Genomic DNA, 24,013 nt, shown 5'->3' with positions numbered 1-24,013 from the left:
CCAGAGAAAGATAGCAGGCACTGGGAGCAATGTTCCAGCTGTCTTTGAAGCACTGGAAAAAGCAATCCAAGTGAGGAATGAAGCAGAACAAGCGATTACAGCCTCTTAGGCTGGTTTGATGATTTCTCCAACTAAGGGAGCTGGAGTACATGAAGAGCTATTGCACTGCAACCACTGGTGAGACCATCTGAAATAACGTTGGAATCGATTTGGACTGCAGTAAAAAAAACTGTCTGAGGTGAAATTATCAGTTTCCCAGATGAAGATAGCAGAAAACCAAGTCCAACAGGATGTCCTACTAATGAAGTGTAAGCTTGAAAACTTGGGGCTGAACTTTTTAACTTAAGGATTATTAATTTTCCTTTTGTTAAACTGTCTCTTATTCATGATACTTTTCATAACGAAAGTTCTCATGTATTCTGAGAATGGTTTTCCACCATTGCAAGATATACTTTTTGCCAAGATCTTCAACTCAACAGGAAAACATGGTGGTTTTCCCTGCTGTGGAACATCCATCTGACAGTTTAAATATTTCAGACAGTTTAAACATTTCAGATATATTAGAAAGATCTCAAGATGAGGTAGCCTTTAGAGCTACGTTGATTGTATCTTTCGATTTTCTACAGGATAGAGATGCATTATTGAGATTATATTTGAGTCAGGATTCTTCTACTTTATTTATGGGAGTTACAGTTCAGATTTTTTTCAGACCTTTCTAGATGAACACAAATGTGAAGAAAGAAATTTCTAACTATGAGACAAGAGGTGTTAGTTATAGGAGCTAGCTATCAGTTAAGATCTCCTTGCAAATGTATTGTTACCTTAAATAATGTTGTATATCACTTTTTTTGATCCACATCAATTACATTGCTTTTTGGATGGGAGATCTGATGAATCTTAATTCCATAATTTTGAGGGCCCAATTGAAAAGGTGCTTGATAAATCCAGCTTTTTCTTTACATAAATTTCCTATTTCAGGTATGATATCTGGAGGGGTGTTGCCAAAATGGCCAAAAATTAAAAGCATAAAACATTCACACAATAAAATCAACAACTTAAAATCTAAAGTAATACAAAATAACTGTGTCAAGATTACAATTGCAGTTGTCCAGCAGATACAAAACCAAGGCTATAACAATTACCAATCAATAGAAATATTAAAGGCTTTTTGAAAATAGAATGTCTTCATTAATGATTTGAACTTTGGAAATGAAATGAATATTTGTTGAAAGATTATTTCAATAAAATGGAGAAATAAAAAAATAAGCACATGCATGAGTAGACTCAGTCTTGGTCCAGTATGGCCCCATCTCACAAGGGTTCCATCACCAACTGCTGGAACAGTTCTCCTTATAGAGAATCCAGGATCTCCCTACTACTAGGAGATCTCACAATAGGGATACCTCAATCAACATCTGGCATATTAAAATCACCTATTAGCAGGGGCAAAACATCGGTCCAGAACTTCCGAAAAGGGAATTACAAAGGGATGAGACTCATGGTGGGGAAGAAGATTAAAAAGAGGATAAGAACTGTAGTAAAAACGCTAGAGCAAGCTTGGTCCCTTTTTAAACACACAGTCACTGAGGCGCAAAATCTATATATAATGCGTATCAACAAGGGATCCAAGAGGGAAAAAGAACAAGGAACCGGCGTGGCTCACTGTAGTGGTGAAGGAAGCGATCAGAGACAATAAAACTTTGTTTAAGGAATGGAAAAGGTCAAGAATGGATGAAAACTGGAATAAGCACAAACAACATCAGCGCAGGTGCTATAAGGTGGTAAAAGGGACCAAAAGAGACTACAAGGAAAAAATAGCCAAGGAGGCGAAAAACTTCAAGCCGTTCTTTCGATATATTAAGGGGAAACGACCCGCGAAGGAAGCGGTGGGACCATTGGATGATCATGGAATAAAGGGTGTTCTAAAGGAGGAGAAAGCAATTGCTGACAAACTGAACACATTTTTTGCATCTATACCGAAGAGGCTATATACAGCATACTGGAACCCATCAGGCTATATGCTGGAAACAAAGACGGGAAATAGACAGGGTAGACGGTCGGTCTAGAAGAGATATGCAGGCAGATTGATAGGCTTAAGAGCGATAAATCCCTGGGACCGGATGGTATCCATCCGAGGGTCATCAAGGAACTGAAAGGGACTATAGCTGAACTGCTTCAACTAATAGCCAATCTGTTGAACAAATTGGGAAAGATTCCGGAAGACTGGAAGGTGGCAAATGTTATGCTGATCTTCAAAAAAGGTTCGAGGGTAGATCCATGAAACTATAGACCGGTGAGTCTGACCTCGGTACCGGAAAAGATGATAGAGGTGTTGATAAAGGACCGCATCATTGATCACCTTGACGGACACGGTCTGATGAGGAACAGCCCACATAGTTTCAGCAAAGGCAGATCTTGTCTGACGAACTTGCTGCACTTCTTCAAGGGAGTAAACAGGCAGATAGACAAGGGCAATCCAGCCGACATTGTATATCTGGATTTTCAGAAGGTGTTCGACAAGGTTCCACATGAACGACTACTTCGGAAAACTGCGAGCCATGGAATCAAGGGTGAAATACAAATGTGGATTAAAAACTGGCTGGAACATAGGAAATAGAGTGGGGGTAAATGGACAATACTCAGACTAGAAGAGCGTCACCAGTGGGATGCCACAGGGCTCGGTGCTTGGACCCGTGCTCTTCAACATCTTTATAAACGATCTGGACATTGGTATGACGAGTGAGATGATTAAATTTGCGGACAATACGAAGTTATTCAAAGTAGTGAAGACATAGGGGGATTGCGAAGATCTGCAACGTGACATAATCAAGCTCGAGAAATGTGCATCGACATAGCAGATGAGGTTCAATGTGGATAAGTGTAAAGTGATGCATGTCAGTAACAAAAATCTCATGCACGAATACAGGATGTCCGGGGCGGTACTTGGAGAGACATCACAGGAAAGAGACTTGGGAGTTCTGGCGGTGAAAAGGGAGAACAGAATGCTACAAATGATAAAGAAGAGGATCACAAACAGATCGGAGAAGGTTACCATGCCGCTGTACTGGGCCATGGTGCGCCCTCACCTGGAGTACTGCGTCCAACACTGGCCACCATACATGAAGAAGGACATGGCACTACTTGAAAAGGTCGAGAAGAGCGACTAAAATAGTTAAGGAGCTGGAGGAGTTGCTGTACAGTGAGAGATTGGAGAAACTGGGCCTCTTCTCCCTTGAAAAGAGACTGAGAAAGGACATAATCAAAACATTCAAAGCATTGAAGGGAATAGACTTAGTAGATAAAGACAGGTTGTTCACCCTCTCCAAGGTAGGGAGAACGAGAGGGCACTCTCTAAAGTTGAAAGGGGTTAGATTCTGTACAAACGTAAGGAAGTTCTTCTTCACCCAGAGAGTGGTAGAAAACTGGAACGCTCTTCCGGAGTCTTTTATAGGGGAAAACACCCTCCAGGGATTCAAGACAAAGTTGGACACGTTCCTGCTAAACTGGAACTTACGTAGGTGAGGTTGGACTCATTTAGAGCACTGGTCTTTGACCTGGGGGCTGTCACGTGAGCGGATCACTGGTCTGACCCAGCAGCGGCAATTCTTATGTCTTCTTTTACAGCTATATTTTGAATGTCTTCTGTCTATGAAGAGGCCTATATACCACCAACGTAAATACATTTTCCATTTTCTCTTTCCAGATTGACCCAGCTCTTCCTTACCCTGTAGATCCTGCAATTGTATGGCTTTAAAATGATCTTTAATATACTGTATAATGCCATTCCCCCTCCTTTTCTTCCAACCCTGTCTTTCTTGACTAGATTATAGCCTAGTATAATTATATTCCAGTGATGATTCTCCATGATCGCTGCTAAATCCAACTCAGTCTCTAGATCCAGAACCTTTTTTCCCATACTTCGAGCATTAGTATTATGATAGGGAAAAGTTGGCAACCTAAGAACTCCTTAGATTTCAGCCAGGGAATAAAAGAATTTGCCCTGCCACTGGGGAGAGAGCCAGAAATAGCAGTACTCAGCTAAACCCAAAAGCTGCAGGAAATAAATACATTTCTGCACCAAAGGCTTATTTATCCTATTTGAGGATCCTAACAGGCTGAGACAGTCCACAGATTCCACATCTCTTGCTCTAGTTAGAGAGGAAAGAGGGGGAGGGATGGAGAAATCATCCAGGGATAAGCCACATCAGAACACTGTGAGGCAGGCAAGTAAAACCCCTATGCCCTAGCCACCTTGGAGGCTCATTAAACAGGTGGGGGAATGGAAAGTAAGAAAGACGGGCTCCACTGCACCGTGGAAACTGAGGCAGAAGGGCTTAAGCTCTCATCAGCAGCCATTCGTGGAAGGAAGGCTGAGAGAAAGATCATGGCCAGAGAACTTCTAAAGCTCAATGAGGCTAAACATTCTACTTGGAGTAGGAACTATATGCCAGAGGTCTATAATATAGAAATGCTTTCTGAGCCAGAGGATTGTGAAGCAGGGTCAGTGATAGATGAGTGCATGGAATGTGATGACAGTGTGTCTGTTAGCACAAGAGACAGTACAGAAATGTTATGTGAGCCAGGTTAAGATACAGGAAAGTTGCCTGCATCCTGGTATGATTAGTAGTTTCACTTAAAAGATGAGTTAAAGATTGTCAGGTGATATTCCTGCTTATACTAGGAAGCTCATTGTTCAGAATGTGCTAAAGGAAGGTGAGCCTAAGAAAGGAAGTTAAAGCTAACAAACTTCCAACAGCCCCAGTGCTATACTTCTGTTACATGCAGGAGAAGCTGTAGTATGAGGAAGGGAAAATCAGTAATCCTTTCCTGTTTGCTACACTAGAAGACCAGTACTATACTAAGAAAGCAAACTTAAAATCTTGCTAAAAGGGTTTTGGGAGGGAATACTATCTAATGGAAGGATAGCCCTTCACACTGAACCCCAGTGTTAATATTAGAGGTTAAGGCCTAGATTCTGTAAAGTGTGCCTAACTTTAGGCGTGCTTTAGACGTTCATGTGGCACAAGTGGCAATCAGCGTTATTTAGACACTATTTAGGCATCGTATAATGCATCGTCTCTAATGCACTAAGCATATCTTAGGCGTCTATTAGGCACGCGTTCCCAAAAACCCCATATAGACGCCAGATAGACGTCTCTACGATGTTATATATAAAAAGGTGTTTTTTACTGATTTCAGGACTGTAAGCATTAACATAATTAACCCAAAGTATACCATCATTAAAAGGATAATAAAAATACATGTTTAAAAGGATATTTATAATATATTAGTTTCAGTGGGAGTTGATCTGGGAACATCAGCATGGAAGGGGGGAAGCTTCACTCTTGTGCTACACAGAAACTTGTACAGCAATGGTATCATTAGCTCCTATAAGAATTGTAAAGCATAGGACTTTGAGCTCCATATAGGCTTCCAATAGAAATGGTTTAAGCTCCAGAAAGGCTTTAGCAAGATACATGTTAGTTAGGTCATCCCCAATCAGCTTTATCTGGGCATCCCACAGATGTTATTTGAGAGAGGTTTTTAGAAGTGATTCCTTGCTCTAAATAACACTCTCTTTGTTATGAAACATTGCTATAATCAGCTCATTCCTCAAAGCAAACAGAAAGCCCATAACTTCAACTGGCCAAGCTTAACAACAGGATAAAACACAGAACAGATCTGAATGTGGCTTCTAGTTCATTGCAAATGGATGTGACATCATCAAAGTGCACCTGCAAAGTAGAATGCCACAAGTAAAAGACGGGCTGGGAGTTGAACTCACAACCTCTGGAAGATCAGTACAGCACTTTTACTCATTGAGCTACAGCACCTTCCACTCTAGTTTCTCTGACTCCCCTGTCATATAATAGCTTAGTGATCTGCTAAGGTAAAATCGGCTTAGCTATCATCTCACAGTTAGCTGAGACAAAAGACTGGTAGCTCAATGGCTTAAAGCATTGCTTTCATTGTCCCAAAAGCTAGAATCTCAAGTCGGGTTCAATAAATGTTGTGCTGTTTGAGATGAAAATTAGATGTGATTGGCCTGTAGCTTGTCATTTTTATTAAAATGAGTATTTTGTCAGCTGAAGGACATGAGGGAGTCAAACCCAGACAAGGCTCACATTCCAACCTTCATTCTAACTGCTGTACTACAGAATCAGCCATAAAATCATAGCAATTCTAATTGGATTATACTGTGCTGTTTAGGCATCCTTTGGGCAGTAGCATCAGCGTGCTTGTGGCTCCATAACAAAGCGCCCAAAGTATGCCTAATCAGCTGCAGTTCAGCATATCTCAAATTGTCAGGGTAGGAAACTGACTGAAAGAAGCCACTAAGTTAATGCACCTGGTTCATCCTCTCATCTAATCTCATGCTCTCAAATATTATGCTGGTTGCAGGCTGTGAGTTAGGAGACATACCAGCTACCCCCCCCCCCCCCCTTTGCAGCCTGGGCCTCATGGAACATTAGATAAGACAAAGGTCAATGTGACCAAGTAGCTGAAGTGGTATTTATTAAGGAAACACTAATGCCTGGCTGCTACTCAATATAAATAAGCACAAGGTGAAAAATGGTATAAGATTTTTATTGCACAGTCCAGGAAAGCAGCATGCAAATGTAATATCAGGCAACTGCAGTTCGATGAGATGGATGACAGGTATGCAGAGTAAGGTACTCGTAGGTCCAAGTTGTTACTGTGGTAGAATTGGTAAGGTCCCAGAATCTGCTCCTGGTAGGAGAAGGCCGGCTGAAGAAAAAGGAAGATAGATTGAGACAAATTAAGAATTGATTGGTGAGTTTTAGGCTGTTTTTAACAAAGGTGCGCTAAATCCACACATGCGCTAACTACTAACATGTGCATAGGATAACATGCAAGCATTAACATTTAGCATACACTAATGACGCCCTAAATGGCACCGCTTTAAGCATGTGGCAAATGTCAATGTGTGCATTTTATCCTATGGACACGTTAATAGCACATGTGTTGATTTAGCACACCTTTGTAAAAGAGAGCCTAAAACTGACCAATTTACTGTTCTCTCAGAAAATCATCAATAACTACACCCTTCTGAAGGTAAAAAGTGTGAAACGTTAGTATTGTGAAAATGTATATAATTCATCATAAAGGCAAACAAAGTTTGCAGTACATCATTCTCATCTATTCTTTCTGTTTTGGTATTTGAGTTGCTGGCTCTTTGCCCAGGTGCAAGCTGGTGTGCTGGATCCAGTTATAACAGACCTGCTCTGGCCTCTGGGAAACACAAGGGGAGTCATTAGCCATTCTGGGAACCTGAAATCAGGAGAAAAGGGGGAAAATATTATAAAGACATCTGTGGCAAAAATAAAAAGCAGTGCCTAAACAGTGCTGCCTCAGCGTGCGATAAAACTTAATGCGTGCATGTTATCCTATTCATGCGTTAGTAGTTAGAGCATGCGTGGATTTAGCGCACCTTTGTAAAAAAACTCACCAATTGACTGTTTTCTCAGAAAATATTCTATAACTACACCCTTCTGAAGGAAAAAAAAGTGTGAAACATGTTAGTATTGTGAAAATGTAGATAATTCATCACAAGGGCAAACAAAGGTTTCAGTACATCATTCTCACCTATTCTGTCTGTTTTAGTATTTGAGCTTTGTCCAGGTGCAAGCTGTTGTGCTGAACCAAGTTTGAAAAGACCTGCTCTGGCCTCTGGGAAACAATTATCTGGTTGCAATTATCATGGTAGCTGAGCTGGGATGCCTCAAAAATCGAGGCCCTAGTTTTATTTGCAGCCCAACTTAACCTCTGGAGCCGAACTGAGAATGTGCCCCAACTCCTCATATAAAATATATACAATTTAGAGACAATGCCCCTGAAAGAACACATGAATTGAAAAATTGTTGTTTATATATGTTAAAACATTATATTTATATTAAACTCACAAGTAGAAGAGTGACAGTTCAATCTCCTTGTATGAGATCTTTTTTTTATTCTTCTTTAAATACTACTTTGGTGAGAAGGGGCCTCACAAGCAGAATGGGAGCTATGGTCTGAGAGCAGCATTACTGACTCGCCCATGCTCAAGAGCATCAGAATAGCCTACCTATACACACATGGGGCTGCTCTGCTCAGGTGCATGCTGTCAGCTGTGCTGGTCCTCTGCCCCCTCTGACAACAATTCCTGCTCTGGGGCAAAGACCTGACACAGACAAAAGAGCACACAGCAAAGCAGTGACACTCAGAAAAAGTATGAGTGATCGCTCACATTCTCAGGTTAGAAGGAACATAACTCACCATACAATAAAAGCAGGTTATGGTAAGATATGTATCTGGGACTTTTTAATGTGATGTTTACTGCAGTACCCCCCTCTAGAGTGCCCCTCTGCTCAGATGCATCTGTGTTGCCATCTGAAGCAGTAACACAAGCTGGAATGTACTGTTTCTTTCACATCTTTGGGTGGTGGGAGTGTGTCGGTGACCACTGAGGGAGTAAGGGGGTCATCTGATCAGATTGGGCACTTTTTTGTCTCATTCATTTTTAAAACAGGTCTAGCTCCAAACGTCTGAATGGTGCCCTGGATGTTTTGTTAAATGTTTGATTATTGCTGCAAAAGTTCCAAGGCCTAAGCCTGCCCAAAACACACCTTTAACAACCCCTCTTGAAATTTAGATGAACAGGGGATGAATGGCCTAAAAAAAACCATCTATAATATGGGGGTTGAAAATAGTAATTTGGACATTTTAGCAAAAAAACCCAAAAAACAAAACACAACCAAATGCCACTTTATGTCATTTTGGAGATGTTTTTCTTTTTTGAAAATGAGCCCCACTAGTACATTAAAAAAATCTCTTTTCAAATCTACAATTTTTACTAACCTATCTAAGACACTTTTACATCCCAGCTTTTCTTTACCTTCTTCTGGAAATGCATCCATAACTTTTAAACCTGCCAGAAATAGCAAAAAAATTAAAAGGACTATTTCAAGACCTTAATTAAGGTATATTTTTCATAATTAAGTAATCCTAGGGTTCAAAATGTCTATTTATTAAAGCAAGGTAAATACACATGTTTAGACTGTTTAACATGGTAGGCATGTGCATTCCCATTTTAGACACGTTGCAGAAGAAAGAATTGAGATGTGCAGGTCAGAGTATCCCAAGTTTCACTGGTATTTTAAAACAGAATCTGCCAACATTGAGCCTGTTCTAAATGCTCTACAGAATCTGACAATATGAATACTCAAAGGGGATTTTTAAAATTCTGGAGCTTCTGCCTACAGGTATCCATCAGATAGAAATCCTCCAGTGTTCACTTAAAGTGCATTGCTCTGCCACATCCTTTAATGTTTTTGTCTCCAGTTGCACCTTGTCAGTCTGGGGGTACGACCCCTTCTAAATCTCGTAAGCCGAAGGAGCTGAGAATGCTGACATAGGTGGAAGCGGAGAAAATCCAGGGTTGCTTTCTCCTTTTTTATTTTTCTAACCACAGTACCTTCCTCAAACTGGCAATTAAATATAAATCTCTCTCATTTCTTGAGCGAACTCCTATCACTAACACATTCTATCAGCCACGACTTCTCCCATCTCTTGCCTGGCACTCAGATTCTAACAGTTACTCATGGAAATTATGCCATTTAAGGGAAATCTTACTCTGTTAATCATTTGATGCCATTGAGGGACGGGCACGAGTGTTTCCCTCTCATGACTCTAACATTACCCCATTTGGTCATATCCACCCCAACCCGTGGCTTCTTAATATATCCTGCAGTTCTATATAATCGGGTTCCTCTGAACAGCCACAAACCATGGTCCTACCCTAATATATATCCATTGGCATCTCTCAGAGAGGGATCCAAGTCATGGCAAAAGCTAAATGCTCTGAATAACCACCTGGACAGATATCTTAACCCCCTCCCCCCGCCCTTTCTTCTATCTTTGAGGGAGGCCAAGAAATAAAAATCAGACACATATCGAAGTTTAAAATATCAGGGCCCTAATGGGAGGTCTTAGTGATCCACTAAATGGCAGAATCCAAACCAAGAGTCTCCCTGAAGCACAGGTGCTGCTACATTTAGAACCCCTAAGCAAACTGTGTAATTAGATTTAACTGGATATTTAGTGCAACATTAACTGGTCAGCTGAGATCAACTGGTCAGCTGAGAACATCAACTAGTTAAAATCAGTTGGTTAAACTTGCTGTTCAGTAACTATTTGAACATCTAATAGTCTGATTCATTAAGCTTTTTTTCCTCCAGACTCGCAATGGGAGATAAGCTTTAAATGAATCAGAAAAGTATAGCAATATAAAGGACACTATAAAATACTGTAATTACACAATGACATCTTGTGTTCATAACAGGATGGTCTTTCAACAAAATTGAGTTGAGAACTTTCTACTGTACATATGTATTTTAAGAAATTATATTCTGGAAAAATACCGTAGCTGTATATTAAACAAGATGAGCAACTAGAATTCACAGTTTTACCTTTCACTTTAAGAGTGTTAATAAGAACACCTTTTACACAGCTAGAATCCATTCGCACTACGATTAACACCTAGAAAGTAAAGAGAAATAGAAATTGCTTAATTTCTTCAAATACATTTTAGTTGGGTTTTTAAATATTTTTTTTACTTTATACTAAAGGGGTTTTTCCTATTTTGAGGGTAAGTTTATAAAAGAGCACTTACGTTGTCAAGGCACATGTGAGCACGTGAAGCAACCATTTTATTAAGGAAATGTGCCTTTATAAAATAACCTCCTGAAATGCTCCCACACAAAGTTATACCTGATGCATTTTATAAAATACAGATATACATGTCAATTCTGTTCCACTCATTCTCTAACTCTGGGAATGTCTACATGTACAGTAAGTATATTACATAAAAACAGGTACTGTTGTAGGAGTCAACAGTAATTTACAGAGACCTCTACTGGGCAGTGTAGGTAGAAATATGCAAATACAAAATTATGTTATGCACATTGGATATTATTACTAAAATCACATCTCCCAATTAGCAGTACTGAGTTCAGACTCCCAAGATATGTTTATACTACTAGACTGAAACCAAAAAACTAATAGAAATAACAAAGAATTTATTTGCATTAAGAATAAGTACTATTTATAAGCAACTGAAGAAGACAGAAAGAAATAGAATATAAAAATAACATTTGAGCAGTTAAAATATCACAGATAAAAAATAAAATGTTTGAATGAACTATTCAGATATTATTTGGAACATGCACCTCCCTGAGACACAAAAATATGTGTCACCTGTGAGTGATTACAGAGCTTGGCTTACAACCAGGATCAAAGAGCTGGCCCCCTTCCCTTAGGAATAACAGGCAGTGCTCAGTGATGTTCCAATGTTGGTCAGTTAGTAGAAAAGGACAGCTGATGAGTTGAGAGAAGTTGTTTTTATCATCGTTATTCAGATAAACTGCGTTGTTTTTTTAATATTATTTTGTTATCAGCAATGTCTAAGATTTGATAAGATCATGACAGGTGATTGGCTGGTGCAATTTGTTGTGACTAACATGACCACAGGAACGTCTTATGACATTTCTGGAGGATTTTGCCCAAATTTAGTCTGGGGGTTCACCTGACCCAAGTCCTTGTCATGACTGTCTACATTCTTTTGTCCTTGCATCAGCCAAGTAGCAGTGTCATGATCGGGCATGCCCAGACAAGTTCTCAATCACAGCACGAGTTTGTGCAACAGTCTTTGCATTGTATTATAGCACTGGGCACTCCAGACTCGGTAATTTATAAGAACATAAGAACATAAGCAGTGCCTCCGCTGGGTCAGACCATAGGTCCATCCTGCCCAGCAGTCCGCTCCCGCGGCGGCCCGAACAGGTCACGGCCTGTCTGAGTCACCAGAAGGGGCCCCCTTGCCACCTTGGTTTCCCATTGAGTCCTATCTTCCCATCGAAGTCCTAACCCTCCGGTCTTGCACATGCACGACCTGGTTGGATTTCTATACTTATTACCTAGTTAGCTTTCTATACCTGTGTTACATCCCAGCACCTCTCTCAGTATCCCACGATCCCCCTATCCCTCAGGAATCCGTCCAATCCCTGTTTGAATCCTTGTACTGTACTCTGCCTGATCACTTCCTCCGGTAGCGCATTCCAAGTGTCCACGACCCTTTGTGTGAAAAAAAACTTCCTTGCATTTGTTCTGAACCTATCTCCCTTCAGTTTTTCCGAATGCCCCCTCGTGCCTGTTGACCCTTTCAGCCTGAAGAATCTGTCCCTATCCACCCTCTCTATGCCCCTCATGATCTTGAAGGTCTCTATCATATCTCCCCTGAGCCTCCTTTTTTTCAGAGAGAAGAGCCCCAGCCTATCCAACCTCTCGGCGTACGGGCAGTGTTCCAGCCCTCTTACCAGTTTTGTTGCTCTCCTTTGGACTCTCTCAAGTACCGCCATGTCCTTCTTGAGGTACGGCGACCAATATTGAACGCAGTATTCCAGATGCGGACGCACCATCGCTCGATACAATGGCATGATGACTTCCCGCGTCCTGGTTGTTATGCCCCTCTTTATGATGCCCAGCATCCTGTTGGCTTTTTTCGAGGCTGCTGCGCACTGTGCAGATGGCTTCAGTGATGCATCCACCAGCACACCCAAGTCTCTCTCAAGACTGCTGTCTCCCAACAATGCCCCTCCCAATTTGTAGTTGAACAACGGGTTCTTTTTCCCTATATGCATGACCTTGCATTTTTCCACGTTAAAGCGCATTTGCCATTTGTTTGCCCAGTCTTCCAGCTTGTCCAGGTCCCTTTGCAGGTCCTCACACTCCTCCCTGGACCTAACTCTGCCGCACAGTTTGGTATCGTCTGCAAATTTTATAACCTCGCACTTTGCCTCCTTTTCCAGGTCATTGATAAATATGTTGAAAAGTAACGGCCCCAGCACCGATCCTTGTGGCACACCGCTCGTGACTCCCCGCCAGTCAGAGTATTGTCCCTTTACTCCGACCCTCTGCAGTCTACCCGACAACCAGTTCTCGATCCATCTGTGCACATCCCCTCCCACCCCGTGGTTCCACAGCTTCCTAAGCAGCCTTTCATGTGGCACCTTGTCGAAAGCCTTTTGAAAATCAAGGTAAATGATGTCTATAGGTTCCCCATTGTCCACCCGACTGCTTATTCCCTCAAAGAAGTACAGAAGGTTCGTTAAGCATGACCTTCCCTTACAGAATCCATGCTGGCTTGTTCTCAGTAGGCCATATCTCTCGATGTGCTCGCAAATACCGTCCTTGATCATAGCTTCCACCATCTTCCCTATAATTGAAGTCAGGCTCACCGGCCTGTAGTTCCCGGGGTCACCCCTCGATCCCTTCTTGAAGATAGGTGTGACATTCGCCAATTTCCAGTCCTCTGGTACCTCTCCAGTTTTCAAGGATAGGTTGCAAACATGCTGGATTGTGCCCACTATTTCTTGTCCTAGTTCTTTCAGAACCCTTGGGTGGATCCCGTCCGGGCCCGGCGATTTGCCGCATTTTAACCTGTCTATCTGCCTGAGGACATCCTCCTTACTTACCTCTATGTGTTCTAATTTTTCAGCCTGTTCCCCACTCATGAGCTCCTCCGAGTCCGGTATATTAGATGTGTCTTCTCTCGTGAAAACCGACGAGAAGAACGTGTTCAACCTCTCAGCTACCTCTTTATCCTCCTTAATCACTCCCTTCCTATCCCCATCGTCCAACGGCCCCACCTCCTCTCTCGCTGGTCGCTTCCCCTTTACGTAACTGAAGAATGCCTTGAAGTTTTTCGCCTCCCTGGCCAGCCCCTCTTCGTATTTCCCTTTTGCTTTTCTAACTTCTCGGTGGCATTCCTTTTGGCATTTCCTGTGCGCCTGGTGATTTTCCTCCGTTGGGTCCTTTTTCCATCTCCGGAAGGACACTTTCTTGTCGTTTATTGCCCTCTTTACTTCTGCTGAGATCCAAACTGGGTCCTTTGACCGCTTGTTCTTGCTGCCTTTCCTGAAACTTGGGACGTACATTCTTTGTGCTTCCTGCAGGGTGTCCCTGAATAGGGTCCAGGCGCTTCCTACAGTCTCCATCCTAAGGATGTTTTTGAGCTTCCTCCCCACCATTTCCCTCATAGCAACATAGTTCCCTTTCCTGAAGTTGAGCGCAGTTGTTGCGGTCCTCCTTACTGTGGGTGTCCCCCTTTTTAATGTGAATCGGATCGCGTTGTGGTCACTGTTGCCTAGTGGTCCTCCCACTTCTACCCCTTTTGCAGGCCCCTCTAATCCGTTTAGGATGAGGTCAAGAGTAGCACTCCCTCGCGTCGGTTCCCTGACTAGTTGCTCCATGAAGCAGTCCCTCACAGCTTCTACAAATCCCGTTTCCCTAGTGCAGTTGGAGTGACCCGTACTCCAGTCAATCCCCGGGTAGTTGAAGTCCCCCATCACTGTTACACTTCCAGTCCTGCATTCTTGTCTCAGTTCAGCTTCCAAGTCGTGTCCGATTTCCTCCGGCGTACCAGGTGGGCGATAGTACAGCCCCAGTTTTATGCCTGCACCCTTGTTTCCCGGCAATTTGACCCTTAGCGATTCCAGCCCCTCTGCCTTCGTTGCCATATCCATCCCGACCGAGTAGATAGAGTCCTTTATATATAGTGCTATGCCTCCTCCCTTCTTGTGGGTCCTGTCTCTCCTGTAGAGCTTGTACCCCGGCAGCGCCACATCCCATTGATTCTCCTCTGTCCACCATGTTTCTGTAATTCCAATTATATCCAGGTCTTCCCCCTTGGCCACGACCTCTAGTTCATCCATCTTGGCCATGAGGCTTCTTGCATTTGCGTATAAGCACCGCAGGTCCCGTCGTTTTTCCTCCACCTCTGCATTCACCTCTGCATTCACCTGGGCCGCCTCTCCTGTTCCCTGTACTTCTGTTTTGCCCTTTGCCTTTACCCTCATAGCTTTCAGCTTCCCCACATTTCTGCCACCCCACTTCCCCGCTTTTCCTCTGGGTTTTCTCACAGGTGTAACAAGGTCAATCTTTGTAATCCACTGGTTATCTCTTTTTTAAAAAATTATTTATTTATTTTATATACCACTTATATCCTAAGTGGTTTTACATTCAGGTACTTTATTTTATTTCCCTATCTGTCCCGACAGGCTCAAACTCTATCTAGTGTACCTGGGGCAATGGGGGGATTAAGTGACTTGCCCAACTCAAGCAAAAGTACTTGTTAAGCAAAGCACATTTAGCAATGAAAAAAAAAAGAAATAAAGGTATACACATATACATCAAACAGGAAACTTCTAGTGCTTAACAGTCCACAATATATGGGAGGACATCCAAAAGAAAATAAATCTTGAAGTTAAGTAATTCTGAGGAAATTATAACAATCAATTGCTCTTAATGGAAGACAATAACAAATTTTATGCAAGCTATTTATCATCACTAAATAGCCCAGGTAGCTCAGAGTTCTTTGCTTCTAGAAAAGCTTTTAGCTGCTCAGGGTCATAAAAAACATACTTATGAGTGGCATAGATTATGCAACATTTACAAGGAAATCAAAGCATAAATTTAGCATCACGTAACAGCACTTGTTGCTTCATTGCTAGAAATTTATTTCTCCAGTCTTGCATAACCTTGATTAAATCAGGAAAATCCAAATTTTCTGTCCCATGAAAAGCCTCTGTCTGTGATGAAAATAAAGCAGTTTCATTATCAGATTTCTCTAGGAAAGCAGTTCAATCTAAACTATCTTGTGAAATATCCTCCAAACCTCCTCCTTTTCTCCAACTGAGATTTTCCAATCTTAGGCAGTGGTGTAATAAGAGGGTGGGTGGGGGCAGTCCACCCCGGGTGCCCTCTTGGTGGGGGATCCAACACCCGTCCTCCTCTCTGCCCCCCTACTACTGTGCACACTGCTTCCCTTCCCTGTGCCTTTTTAACATTCACAATGCGAGCAGCAACCCCAACCGGCTGCTTGGGCTATCGTTGGCTCTTCTTCTGATGTCACTTAAGAACATAAGAACATAAGAACTGCCATCTCCGGATCAGACCCATGGTCCATCTAGTCCGGCGATCCGCACACGCGGAGGCCCTATCAGGTATATACCTGATGTAGTTTTAGTCACCCATAACCCTCTATGCCTCTCGTAAGGAGATGCGCATCTAATTTGCCTTTGAATCCTAACACAGTGGATTCCTTAATAACCTCCTTTGGGAGAGCATTCCAGGCATCCACCACTCGCTGCGTGAAGCAGAACTTCCTGACATTTGTCCTGGACTTGTCCCCCCTTAGCTTCAAACCATGTCCTCTTGTCCGTGACACGTTGGACAATGTAAATAATTTATTTTCCTGCTCTATTTTATCGATGACTTTCAGTATTTTGAACGTCTCGATCATGTCCCCTCGCAGCCTCCTCTTCTCAAGGGAGAACAGTCCCAGTTTCTTGAGTCGTTCCTCATATTCCAAGTTCTCCATACCTCTTATTAGCTTCTTTGCTCATCTCTGAACCTTCTCCAGTAGTTTTATATCCTTCTTTAGGTTGGGAGACCAATGTTGGACACAGTATTCCAAGTGTGGTCTGACCATTGCTCTATAAAGCGGCATTATGACTTTCTTCGATCTACTCGTGATTCCTTTCTTTATCATGCCTAACATTCTGTTTGCTTTCTTTGCTGCTGCCGCGCATTGTGCCGATGGCTTCAGGGTCCTATCTATCAGTACACCCAGGTCCTTTTCTTGTTCGCTCTTACCCAGAGTTGCGCCTGACATTCTATACTCGTGTTCCTGGACCTGTGCCTAGGAATTGATGTCAGAGGAAGAACCGATGCTGGTACGAGCACAGGGTGGGGTTGCTGCTCGTACCGCACCGTGTGCCTCTCACCCTCGCTATGCCACTGATCTCAGGTACCACTTAAATTGAGAAGATATATAATAAGCAGTGGAAATTGGTGGAAATGCATCTTTTGGAACTCCTAAAACTTCTTCAAAGTAGTTCCTTAAAAGCTGATTTATGGGGGGGGGGGGGTGCTTGCCACTGAGCTGGGCTCAGTGTGACCTCAGCATCTCCCATCACCGTTGCTTCTAGTGGCTGTGCAGGAGGGATCAGCGTTAAAGTTCAAGCGAGAGCTTCTGCAATGGATATCTGGTAATATGGGAGACTGACTTGAGACTTGAGAGGGAAAGTCTCGCTGCTTCCCTTTTCACTTCCTATCCATTCCAAGAATGAGAGGATTTAGAGCTGTTTCCATTCATGCATTTCCTTAGGCAGCCATCTTGGATCTCCAATCTACTCGTTTTCTTGTGGCATGGGCTTTTATCCCTACACCATATTTTCTGGGCATCTACTGTTATGTATATATAGGGAGTATTTTTTCTTATCTGTAATAGCTATTTGTAGACAACAGGATTGATCAGCCATATGAGTGGATCATGCCATTGAAGGTCACCAGGATAAACAGTTCTCCCAGAAATCAAAATTGAGTATAAAGCTCTTAGTATGTGCAGCCCTTCCCACAAGCAGTGATCTCCTTAGCACCTCAGCTTACATAAGAACATAAGAATAGCCATACTGGATCAAACCAGTGGTCCATCTAGCCCAGTATCCAGTTTCGACAGTGGCCAATCCAGGTCACAAGTACCTGGCAAAAACCCAAATAATAGCAACTTTCCATGCTACCATCCCAGTGCAAGCAGTGGCTTCCTCACGTTTGTCTCAAAAGCAGACTATGGACTTCTGCTCCAGAAACTTGTCCAAAACTATTTTAAACCCATCTACCTTAATTGGTATTACCCTATCCTTTGGCAATGAATTCCAGAGCTTAACTATTCTTTGAGTGAACAAATATTTCTTCCTATTGGTTTTAAAAATATTTCCTTGTAACTTTTTAAGTGTCCCCTAATCTTTCTAATTTTCGACAGAGTAAAAAATTGATTCACTTGTACCAACTCTACACCACTCAGAATTTTGTAGACCTCAATCATATCCCCCTTCGGCCATCTCTTTTCCAAGCTGAAGAGCCCTAAAGTCTTTAGCCTTTCCTAATTTGAGAGAAGTTCCATCCCCTTTATAATTTTGGTTGTTCTTCTATGAACTTTTTATAATTCTACTATATCTTTTTTGGTGTCCCGTCAAAAGCGCGCCAGACATTGGCGAGCTGACAATTCCGTGGTGACATTTGCACACAGGACAGATTTGCGCCACCTTTCTGGCCTTCCCATTTGTGCTGTGAGGGGGTGGGTGGGGAACCCGTGGGGAACCCCTTCCCCTAAACTTACAAGTCCTCGTGCTCCCGTTGGCAGGGGTGTGGGAGGGGAACCCCCCACTACACTGAAAACTACCGAAGAGCAAAAATGGGAAGGACAATGGGAGATTTCTGTGTACTAGGGGTTTCCCCCAACCCCCCCCAACAGGTGTGCAATGGGGGGGTTCCCCACTGTCACCACCTATGCTTTAGCCGAGCGGTTTAGGCAGCCAAGCAGTGACATACACCTAAATTCCGGCATGAGCCCCCTTTGAAGTAAGGGAAAACCTTTCAACTGGGATACCTGAGGTTGCTTCTTAGTACAGCCCCTGTGCTGGCTCCTAGAGAAATCCACCAGACAGGATGGTTCCAGGGTGTAATGATAACCTTTATTAAAGCTCTGCTCACGGCAACTCCATGCCCTCCAGGTACTCCTGGGCATGAAATTTACAGTCAAATGAATAACAAAAGAACTTCCCCAAAACAAAACATAAATCACTTTGCTCTGGACTTTATCAAACATGCAACACAGTCTCAATAGTCCTCTTCACCAGAGTTGTATATTAGAACAAGCAATCTGCTATCAGAGCAACAGTTCCTTAGCCTTATTACTGTTCAGTGAAGCTGGCTAGCTGAACACACTCAATAAGGTTGACCTGTGTTTATCCAGAAAAATGGAGCAGTCCCCAGTTCAGTGTTTTCCTCAAAGCTACAAAGACAGGCAGACTTAATTGCATTTCACACATTGCAGCTGTGAACAGACATGGAGGTTTGGTAACATGACACCCTAGTTCTTCAGCTGTCTTCCTGCCTAGCATTTGTTAGCTAAGCTAAGATTTATACAGGCATTGGTACAGGCATTTGTGCTTTACTCAGCCAGATATTTAAGATTAAACTTTGCCCTCTCCAATATTACAGTCTTTGTCATAGCATGCCCTCATACCATAGTGAGACCACAGAGAAATAACAAAGTAAGCAAAATCATTTCTTTTGAACTCACAGGTTTTTGTGTTGTCTCCATTGGTTCAGGCTAATATTCAACTGGGGCATTACCTCCCTCAATTATCATAGGCTCAGTATCACTGGGCTCCACAGCAAAGTTCACCACTGACTCCTCTTTCATCTTACAGTCAGACTCCAACCACTGGTCTGGCTGTTCCCCAGGAAGGATAGCCTCACCCTGGGCTCTCTGCTTTTGTACTGCTTGTCTCTCCAGGACTCACCAGCCTAACTCTTTCCCCCTCAGCTCTCTACAGAGCCTCGGTTTAAGCTGAGGGAAGAAACCACTCCCCTGTAGCTGAAGGGGGGAGAGTTTCCTTCCCTCTGCTTGTATTGTTTCTCTCAGGATACCCTGCTGATCTGCCTTCTGCTTAATAGGCACTGGATAGTAGCAGGGCAGAACTTTCTTGCCTGGCTTTAGGACAGCTTCAGAAAAGTCACAGCTTTCCTGTCCTATTTCCATTTCTTCCTCGCTGTCTAAAGGATAGTCAGCTGATCTACACCCCTGGACCCTGACCTGTCAGCCCTTCTGCACCAGGGTTTGTATATCTTTCTATATTTCTCTGTGACTAACCTAGGGGATGCAGTAGGTTTTTCACACCACCTACACCCCCATTCACAAACGGGAAGGCCTCACAGCAGCGGTGCACATTTATCCTGCATGTAAATGTTGCTGCGGGACTGTCGGCACACCAATGTCTGGCGCGCTTTTGACAGTATACCCTTTCTTTAGATAAGGCAGCCAGAATAGAGAGTTGCACGGGGACAGAAATCCCCTCCCTCCAATGTCAGTGGTGACATCGGGGAAGACTTCCGGTCAGTTATGTGTGCTGCTGCAGGGCAGGCAGGAAATAGAAGACGAGCCTCGCAGCTCGAGTTGCATCGTGGGATCCCCGTGGGTTCCCGTCATCCCCGTGCAGCTCTCTAAGCCAGAATTAAATGCAATAATCAAGATGAGGTTGCATCATGGAGTGATTCAGAGGCATTATAATATTCTTGGTCTTATTTACCATAAGCCCCTCTTATCTTGTTAAATTTGAGCTTCCAGCCAGAGAATCTCACAATCTCAAGCTCATACCTTACGTGAGGAGTAAGATATAGTCTCACCTCTGAGTGCTGCTTTAACAGCATCCCAAAAAAGGGTTGATCTATTTTTTTAAATCCTTGTTATATGTTTCATATTTTTCTATTTTCTCAGCTAAGAATTCATGAAATTTAGAATCAAAATATAGATGGGGGAATCTCCCAGAGAATCCCATATAGTAATCCAGATCACTGCATGGTCTGAGACAGTTATTGACACTATCTTCGCCTCCTTTAGCAAAGGGGAAAGAAACTTTGACAGGAGAAGTTATTCTATACGTGATTGTATGGAGTAGGCTCTCGATAAGTGTGTAAAGTCTTCATTATGGGGATACAAAGTTCTCCACATATCTAGCTAAAGTCTCTCCTTCTTCCCCTGTTCTCTATTCTGTTGACAAAGCTCTCCTCCTCCCTGTCTTGTCAGCTCACAACCTGAGGGTCATCTTGAACTCCTCTCTGTCCTTCTCTGCTAAGATCCAACAAACCTCTAAAGCCTGTCACTTCTTTCTCTATATTATTATCACAATCTGACTTCTCCTTTCTGAGCACACTACCAAAACCCTCATCGACAATTTCATCACCTCTCGCGTAGACTACTGCAACTTGCTTCTCTCAGGTCTTCCGCTCAACCATCTCTCTCCCCTTCAATTCATTCAAAATTCTGCTGCTTGACATATATCCCACCATAGCCACAATATTCACATTTCCCCTCTCCTCAGGTCACTTCATTGGCTCCCCATCTATTTCCCAATACAGTTGGTTGTAAACCACATGTAACTACTAATTAAAAAGAAGGAAAAAGAAGAAAAAAGAAAAAAAAAGAATAAGGTGGAAAAGAAGAGTAAAATATAAAATGAAAATAGATCACTTCATTGGCTCCCCATCTATTTCCCAATACAGTTGGTTGTAAACCACATGTAACTACTAATTAAAAAGAAGGAAAAAGAAGAAAAAAGAAGAAAAAAGAAAAAAAAAAGAATAAGGTGGAAAAGAAGAGTAAAATATAAAATGAAAATAGATCAGACTTGAAAAACAGATCAAAAACAACATCGAGCAATTAAAACCATTATGGGATTGGTTGACATATCACAATTACTAAAAATATTTATAGATGACCTTACAAACAATTAAAAGAAACCTTATTCAGCATCTATACATGACATTTGGGTAAAATGATGGTGAACACATAAAAAGCAAAGCGGCCATATGCATGCATATCCTTAAAAGTGCATGATGAATGAATACATGAGAAGCACAATGTCATAAGAACATAAGAACATAAGCAGTGCCTCCGCTGGGTCAGACCACAGGTCCATCTTGCCCAGCAGTCCGCTCCCGCGGCGGCCCGAACAGGTCACGGACTGTCTGAGACACCAGAAGGGGCCCCCTTGCCACCTTGGTTTCCCATTTGAGTTTTATCTTCCCATCGAAGTCCTAACCCTCCGGTCTTGCACATGCACTACCTGGTTGGGTTTCTATACTTATTACCTGGTTAGCTTTCTATACCTGTGTTACATCCCAGCACCTCTCTCAGTATCCCACGATCCCTTTATCCCTCAGGAATCCGTCCAATCCCTGTTTGAATCCCTGTACCGTACTCTGCCTGATCACTTCCTCCGGTAGCGCATTCCAAGTGTCCACGACCCTTTGGGTGAAAAAAAACTTCCTTGCATTTGTTTTGAACCTATCTCCCTTCAGTTTCTCCGAATGCCCCCTCGTACTTGTTGTCCCCTTCAGTCTGAAGAATCTGTCCCTATCCACCCTCTCTATGCCCCTCATGATCTTGAAGGTCTCTATCATATCTCCCCTGAGCCTCCTTTTTTCCAGAGAGAAGAGCCCCAGCCTATCCAACCTCTCGGCGTATGGGCAGTGTTCCAGCCCTCTTACCAGTTTCGTTGCTCTCCTTTGGACTCTCTCAAGCACTGCCATGTCCTTCTTGAGGTACGGCGACCAATATTGAACGCAGTATTCCAGATGTGGACGCACCATAGCTCTATACAATGGCATGATGACTTCCCGCGTCCTGGTTGTTATGCCCCTCTTTATGATGCCCAGCATCCTGTTGGCTTTTTTCGAGGCTGCTGCGCACTGAGCAGATGGCTTCAGTGATGCGTCTACCAGCACACCCAAGTCTCTCTCAAGACTGCTGTCTCCCAATAATGCCCCCCCCAATTTGTATTTGAACAACGGGTTCTTTTTACCTATATGCATGACCTTGCATTTTCCACGTTAAAGTCCATATACATGCATATCCTTAAAAGTGCTTGGTAAATGAATCTACAGACTGTACATATAATAAATGAATGGATAAATCATCATTAAATTGAAAACTAAAAAACAGACATATGTATACTTAAAAACGCATAGTCAAAGTAAATAAATACATGAATTATGAATATAAAAATATAAAGAGGTGTGAGGAAATATATATGTGTATATAACGTGTGTGTATAAAAAAAACAACACACACATGAATGATGAACACTGGGGGTGAATGAATAATCATTGTGAAACAATGGGGCTCATTTTCAAAAAAGATAGATGTCCCAAAGGCAACATAAACCAGCACTTGGATGTTCTTCTAGTCAAAACATCCAAGTGGGCATTCTCAAAACAGACCTTTTAGAAGTCTTTCTGATTGTTTTGTCTCCAGTGCATCTAAATCTTAAGGGGAAGCGTTAGAGGCATGTTTTGGGTGGACTAAGGACTTGGACGCTTGACAGGGATAATCAAACCTTAAAAAAAATGTCCAGGGCTTTTTTTTTTTTTTTTTAGACGTTTGGAGCTAGACCTGTTTTAAAAGCATTTAAATGCTAAAAAGGTGTCCACACTGACCACTAGACAGATTAAGACACGACCCCCTTACTCTCCCCATGGACACCGACCTCCTCCCATCACCCAAAGTACTGTCCAACCTGAATGACAGATTCACATGGCTCTCATACATCAGCAGACAGAGCAGAAGAGCACTCTAAGAATTACTGCAGAGGATGTCTTATTAAAGGTCTCAGGTACAGATGTCACTATAACTTGCTTATATATGGTGAGTCTTTCAAAATCCTCAGTACCTACATAAATATGACACCTGCAGGCTTAAGGACTATTGTTGTGGTGTACAGGTGGGTACAGTAAGTTTTGAGTGGATTTTGGAGGACTCAGCAAATAATATAACCAAGTAATATTGACATCTGTATCTGGAAATTTAATAGGACATTCTCTGCAGTAATCCTTAGAGTGCCCCTCTGCTGTGCTCAGGAATGCTCAGCTGTCTATAAATAGTTTGTAAGAATGCTAGCTGCTTGGACATCCAAAAAGATTTCTTTTATGCGTTTTTCATGTGGACATATTTATATTCGAGAATGGCAATAAAACTGAAGGGCTAAGGGCCCAAATGTCTAGATAACACATTTTCAAACAAAAAAGATAGATGACTTGCAGTTTTGAAAATGAACATTTTCTCTCTTTTTTTTTTCTTTTGAATAAAACGCTTATTAGAATTATCAAGTGAAAGAGGCAAACAACAAATGCCAGCAATGACATACACAAAATACCAAAAGTATCACCAGTAGAAAACATTGAAATAACCCAAGAACCCTACAGGGCAAAAAAAACAACCACCCCTCACACCAAGAAAAACCAGCCCCCCACTCCCCCTCCCCTATCGACAGATCCCACAGCCCATACCTCAAACTAAAAGAAAAGATCAGCAAGCTCAAAATAGGAAAGA

At 42.5% G+C, this 24,013-nt stretch overlaps 1 protein-coding gene across 1 annotated transcript in view; it reads right to left on the bottom strand.

Annotated features, from left to right (window-relative positions):
* SHOC1 (shortage in chiasmata 1) overlaps nt 1-24,013 on the bottom strand; it is a 283,884-nt gene that overhangs the window by 84,544 nt on the left and 175,327 nt on the right. Inside the window, exons 18-19 of the mRNA XM_033962662.1 lie at nt 10,470-10,539; nt 8,698-8,929 (exon numbers count right to left, since the gene is read on the bottom strand). Of these exons, the coding sequence (XP_033818553.1) occupies nt 8,698-8,929; nt 10,470-10,539 (302 nt within the window). The remainder of the gene's footprint in view (nt 1-8,697; nt 8,930-10,469; nt 10,540-24,013) is intronic.

Source organism: Geotrypetes seraphini, chromosome 1 (genome assembly GCF_902459505.1).
Source record: "Geotrypetes seraphini chromosome 1, aGeoSer1.1, whole genome shotgun sequence".
In the NCBI taxonomy this organism is placed as follows: domain Eukaryota; kingdom Metazoa; phylum Chordata; class Amphibia; order Gymnophiona; family Dermophiidae; genus Geotrypetes; species Geotrypetes seraphini.
Note: the sequence above shows the minus strand (reverse complement) of the source record. Positions and strands in the feature narration are given on the sequence as shown.